Source organism: Wasmannia auropunctata, unplaced genomic scaffold, assembly GCF_000956235.1.
Source record: "Wasmannia auropunctata unplaced genomic scaffold, wasmannia.A_1.0 LD336101.1, whole genome shotgun sequence".
NCBI classification, from domain to species: Eukaryota; Metazoa; Arthropoda; class Insecta; order Hymenoptera; family Formicidae; genus Wasmannia; species Wasmannia auropunctata.
In genome coordinates, this window is record NW_012026789.1 from 692,454 (window position 1) to 698,589 (window position 6,136).

Here is a 6,136-nt window from a genome sequence, read left to right on the forward strand (position 1 = left end):
GAGAAAAGATAAAACTATCGTAGCGACTGACTCGTCAAAGTTCGAGCGAGTAATGCCCTGTTATATATCGTGCTTTATCATCAGTGCCTGTAGGACAAAAATTGTTTTCGTCTCTTTATATCTTTATAAACAATGGCTTGTAATCATGGTAATAGAATATAAGCGCAATCTAAGTATTCATCACCAGCGGCTGTAGACTTAGTTATGAGGGACACTGAGAAGGAGGTGCTGAAGAAATTCGACTTTTATGTAACATTCTACTTTCGATATGTCGATGACATTGTGACTGCGACCCTTCACTCAGCCATAGATAATGTCCTCGAGAAATTTAATTCGATGCATCCGAGAATGAAACTTATCATGGAAATTGGTGGCAATACAATCAACTTTTTAGACACGACCTTAATTAATGATAACCATAAAATTAAATTTGATTGGTACTACAAACCAATATTCTCGAGGAGATATCTAAACTTTCAATTACAGTACTCCCTCTCTTAAAAAAGAGGCACGATCATGGGTTTAGTTCGACAGAGCTTTTACTCTTCCTCATCCAGAATTTCATCAAAAAAACTTAAAATACACAGTGAATATTTTATTGGAGAATGATTATCCTTTAAAATTTATTTTTGAAACAACTTCGAGAATTAGGACGTTATTAAATAAAAAAGTAATTAACCAGAATAACACTATTAATACAACTAATGAAAAAGAAAAAATTAAGTGGTACATCCTACATACAATACCCTACGTCAAAAATATTTCTGAAAAATTTAAGAACATTGTTAAAGACGCGAGATTATCTTTTCATAGCATTAATAAACTACAAAGCATTATCAAGGTACATAAAGATCTGTTACGACATTACCTAAAAAAGAATGTAGTTTATAAAATTTCATGTAAAAACTGTGATGCGTGCTACGTAGGTCAGACAAAGAGATTTTCGAAGACTAGAATTACTGAACACAAAAATGATATCAATAAAAATACCAACTCCCACTCGGTCGTAACTAACCATAGACGTATTCACAGTCATGATTTTAATTGGGAGAATTTGGAGATTCTGGATGTAGGGAGAAATTTTAATAAATGATTAATATCAGAAATGATCAATATTAAACGCCAAAAAAGTAATATTAACTTGCAAACAGACACCGAATACTTAGATTGCGTTTATACTCTGTTACCATGATTACAAGCCATTGTGTATAAAGAGACGAAAACAATTTTTGTCTTACAGGCACTGGTGATAAAGCACGATATATAATAGGGCATTATTCGCTCGGACTTTGACGAGTACAATCGCTACGATAGTTTTGTCTTTTCTCTTATTTTAAATTGTGACCAACTTTTACATCGTTAATTTTAACTATTTATTTTGATCAAGTTTTATACATTGTTAATTTTAATTATTTATTCATTGCCGTTATTTATTAATTGTATCGTTGCCAAGATGCGAAGTGTGTGTTTTATTACTTTTATTACGTTCGAGGTGAGTGAACTTTAGCATAATTCTTTTAGATCAATTTTCTCCTTTTTTTACACCGATTTAAATTTGAGGACATACAGCTATAGACCATGCAGCCCTTCAACTGCACGGACGGTTATTGGAGGTACCTATAACTGCTTCCTCACTCACTAGACGTGGAAAAACATGTGTTAACTAAGAGCGAGAATTTAATGTAATTTTATAATTCGTCACCAAAGATGGCTCAGAAAGATAGCCGAAACGTCTGACTTTAGAATAAAGTAAATTTCATGTAAATTAAATGTTGCGTACCAATAACCACGCTGATTCCCATCTGTTTTACTTACTTAAGTATTTTTAATTTGGGGAATTCGTTAAGTTTTTAATGTTTATATTAAATAATATGAATTAGTCGATGTTGTAATTTCCATGACTCATATTTTAGGAAATTTTTACAGAAAAAGGATACTATTATTTTAAGAAAATATCTTAGCTGTAGCTAAAAAATTACACGATAAAAAATGATTTTTTGTAAAAAAAAATCAAATCACTTTATCATAACTTTGACTGTATTCCTTATTATATAAAATATGTAATTTAACATTTCCGTAATTTGTTTTTTGTAGTTCTTTTTTAAAAATAAATATTTTTCTTGATATTTTATGGATACTACTGTTTTATTTTCTATCTTGAAAAGTAGAGAAAGCGTATTTTCAAAGTTCGAAGTATGAGATCACTAGACGGATATTTCGTGGAAAAAGACACACACGTAGGGCAATAAAAATAAATAAGAACGTAATAGCAATGGATATACTTGCGTTATCGTAACGTCGGAGCTTTCTTGGTGGTTTTGCTATGTCCTATTATGAGGTTGACTTTTATTTTTGAAATATCAAGTAAGAGTAATAGATACAAAAGAATACGAATAAAGGCAATAAAGTACATGTTATTATTGCTGATATTATATTAATATCAAAAAGCAGCAAAAAATATATATTTTCTGAAATACTAAGTCGAAATATTGATCTGTTAATTAAATTTTTTGTAAAAAATATAATTAATGATTTAATATGTATTATTATTATTAAATTATTATATATTAAAAGTATATATGTATCTACTTAACAACATATTAAATTTAAAAATTGTCTAATATTTATTTTATGCAACATTTATATTTATAAGATATGTTAAGGTATAGATATTTATTTAGTGTAGGAGATAAGAATAGACGGATGTGTGAGTTAAGGATTTAGATTGTAACCAAGTCCCTTCTTTGCTAATTTTGTAAAATTGAAGTAAATAAATTCCATTCATATTTATATTTAAAAATATTTTAGAAAACTGATTGAAAACTTACAACTAGAGTTAGATGAAAACTGAGTAATAATTGTATAATAAATAATTTTTATAAATCAATTATTATAATTACTTTATATAGAAAAATATTAAAATGATTGAGAAATGAATAGTTTACGAAATATTTCATTATGTTAAAATATTTTAAATATAATTTTCTTTTTAACTGTTTAATAAATTGATATCTTTTTAATATCTTGATATAAAATATAATTTTAAAATATTTAAGATTTAAGTAAAAAAATTATTTATACCTTAAAAATAAAAATGTAAACAAATGTTATTCTATATCACCAAAATAAAAAAATAATATTTTTCTATCTTTGTTATTAATAATATTTATGTTATTTTGATATATGTTGATATACTTTATTTAATTTAGTGTGAATATACTATTTATTCTCCAAGTTATGTTTTTGTAACACCTAGTAATAAATTAATGTAACATAAATTACAAAAAATACAGACTTGAAAGATGTTGTAAAAAAAAAATGAATAATACATGTTATAATAATATAATGTGTTTTAAGAGACAAAATTATAACTAGTTACGAACAGCGTTAAGGTTCCTGTTCACTGTTTGTCATTACTGGTCTTAAATTGTGACGTCAGAAGTGAGAAATACACAAAAAGAATTTTTCTAAAATATATTTAAATAGAAATATTTTCAATAAAACGACAATTAATTTGTAAAATATATAACCGAAAATTTTTCTTTTGTTTTATTAATAAATAATTATATATCTAAAAATGAATTAGATAATCAAAAACGAAATAAGCTATGTTATTTCGTTTATATATATATATATATATATATATGTATATATATATGTATATATATATGTATATATATATGTATATATATATATATGTATAAATAGAAATAAATATGATAAGATTTGTCTCAAAAACAAAAAAAATAGGTTTAGTTTATAAATAAGTTTATCGATTGCAAGTGTTTTTTTTTAAATATTTCTATTTGAATATATTTCAGAAAAATTCTTTTTGTGTATTTTCTCACTTTTGAAGTCACAACTTGATAATAATGAAGCTTTAAGCGTTTGTCTTAAAGAGAGTGTTAAAATAATAATATTTCATTTTATCGCGTAAATAAATTATTATGTATAAGATAGAATTTGTGTAATTTAAAAGCGTAGTATTTTGGTATAACCGTGAAACAATACTAAAAAATGTTATGTTACATAGTAAATTAAGAATGTTTAGATACAAATGAAATCATAATTGTATTTTTTAATCAACATATTATTTGTGTGTGTGTACATTTATATAATTTTAATGACAATTCTTTTGTCATTTTTATTGAATGAAATTTAAAAATAAATATAATTATACTGTAATAATATAATAATAACAAATTATAAAAATAATATTAATAATTAATAACAACATATAAAACTAAAATAAATTGAAATTAAAATTGAAAAGTGAACAAAAATAAAGTAATCAAGAAAATATTATTTAGGCAAAGTGGAAGAAAATTGTAAGGGTTGAAGGAGAATTTAAGGTGGATTGATGGAGAATGTAAGGAGACGACGTAGAAAACAGAGGACGCTTCTGCTTAGGACAGAGATGAATGGAGAAGAATCGTCGACGAGGTCAACGTTTACGATAGACAAGAAGATTACAAAAGCGATAATCTTGTACGATAATGTTAAAATAATTAAAATACCAAAAACATAAGTTTGTTAATTTTATTTTCATTTTAAACTGAAACTTTAACAGCATTAAAGTAATGGAGTTAGATAATAATTAAGTATAATATTAATCGTGATAATAATTTGGTATAATTTATTAATTTTAATAATAAATTTTAATATTAGTACTTAGTAATAGTATTTATGGAATAATATATACTTATTATAAAAAATCTAAAATTTACATGTTATTTTATTTACTAAGAAATAAATAATTTCTTTAATAAATAAAAAATTAAATAAATACATAATATGCATATATATATATATGTGTGTGTGTGTGTGTGTGTGTGTGTGTGCGTGTGCGTGCGTGTATGTATTAAAAAGAGATACTTACAATAAATCACCATGGAAGCGTTTGCCGTCCGCTCGTCCGCATACGTCGATATTACACACGTATAATTACCCGTTAGATCGATTCCTGGTTTATCCAGCTTCATGGCTCGATATTCGGTAAAAGGATCATTGCTAGCTTTGTACGTTAAATCGACGTATTTCGCGGCCGGATCGTCAGCTAAGGGTTTTTTGCCGTAGATCCACTGATAAACTACTTGGTTGTCGTTGAAGAACCACTTGACTACTAACCCATGGCTTGAAGTGTTTTCCAAAGCATAGTCGCAGTCGAGAATCACATAATCGACATCACCGACTTTTACAGCGGAAGGGATGTTGATGCTTCTGATGATGAATTGCTGGGATTCTACACAAAACATCAAAAAAGGTTACTTAGCTTTTTTTATATTTAAGAATAACTTTTATTTTTTGCAAACTAAAATACAATAACAGATTTTACAAACATAGATTTATAAATATTAAAAAACAGAGAATAAGTTGAAGCGAAAAAGTGCGATATATTACACTTTTAAAAAATATTTTTTTCCTAAAAAGAACAATGTCATAAAGTTGTGTCAACTAAAATTAAATTTATACATATTATAGTTCTTTCATCGTTATGGCTTAATATTAAAAATATTATATTCAATGAAAAATAATATAATTCTGTACTACAACATGATTGTCAAACCAAGTATCTTTAGCTAATATACAGGGTGTCCCGTAATGACCGGACTAACGCTTAAGGGTAGATTCCTGAGATCATTTTAAGACAAAAGTTCCAATACCAAAATGTTGAGACTATAATAGTTTTTGAATTATAAGTGTTTAAAGTTAACTAATCAGATCGTCTAAAGTTGGCGCGCTCAGGAACGGCACACGCAACTCCTAAAAACAAAAGCTGACTTATCGCCCTTTTTATTAATATCGATATAAGGATTACATATGTGAATATAAGATTATTTTTATTGATATTTCTGCAAACACATTGCGCGATAACATTGTACAATAATATTTTCTTTTTTATAATAACATTTTTTGTCTTTTCATAATACATAAAGCGCAAACTGTCAGATGACATTTCATTCAAAAATCTGTTATTAATTGCATAGTTATTAATTGCATGCTTAAAGACAAAACTGTAGTTATCAAACGGTACGTAATTAGCAAATGATACTTGCCCTACAATTATATTACAAAATAATCTAATTAATTAATAACTAAAATTGTATTTAAAATTGTTGTAATTCATATTAAATTG

The 6,136-nt window shown here is 26.1% G+C and overlaps 1 protein-coding gene across 1 annotated transcript in view; it reads right to left on the reverse strand.

The window, feature by feature from the left end:
* Nucleotides 1-836: 836 nt before the first annotated feature.
* The window catches only part of LOC105461049, a 20,128-nt gene continuing 14,828 nt past the window's right edge, over nucleotides 837-6,136 (reverse strand). Inside the window, exons 2-3 of the mRNA XM_011707543.1 lie at nucleotides 4,880-5,242; nucleotides 837-868 (exon numbers count right to left, since the gene is read on the reverse strand). Of these exons, the coding sequence (XP_011705845.1) occupies nucleotides 837-868; nucleotides 4,880-5,242 (395 nt within the window). The remainder of the gene's footprint in view (nucleotides 869-4,879; nucleotides 5,243-6,136) is intronic.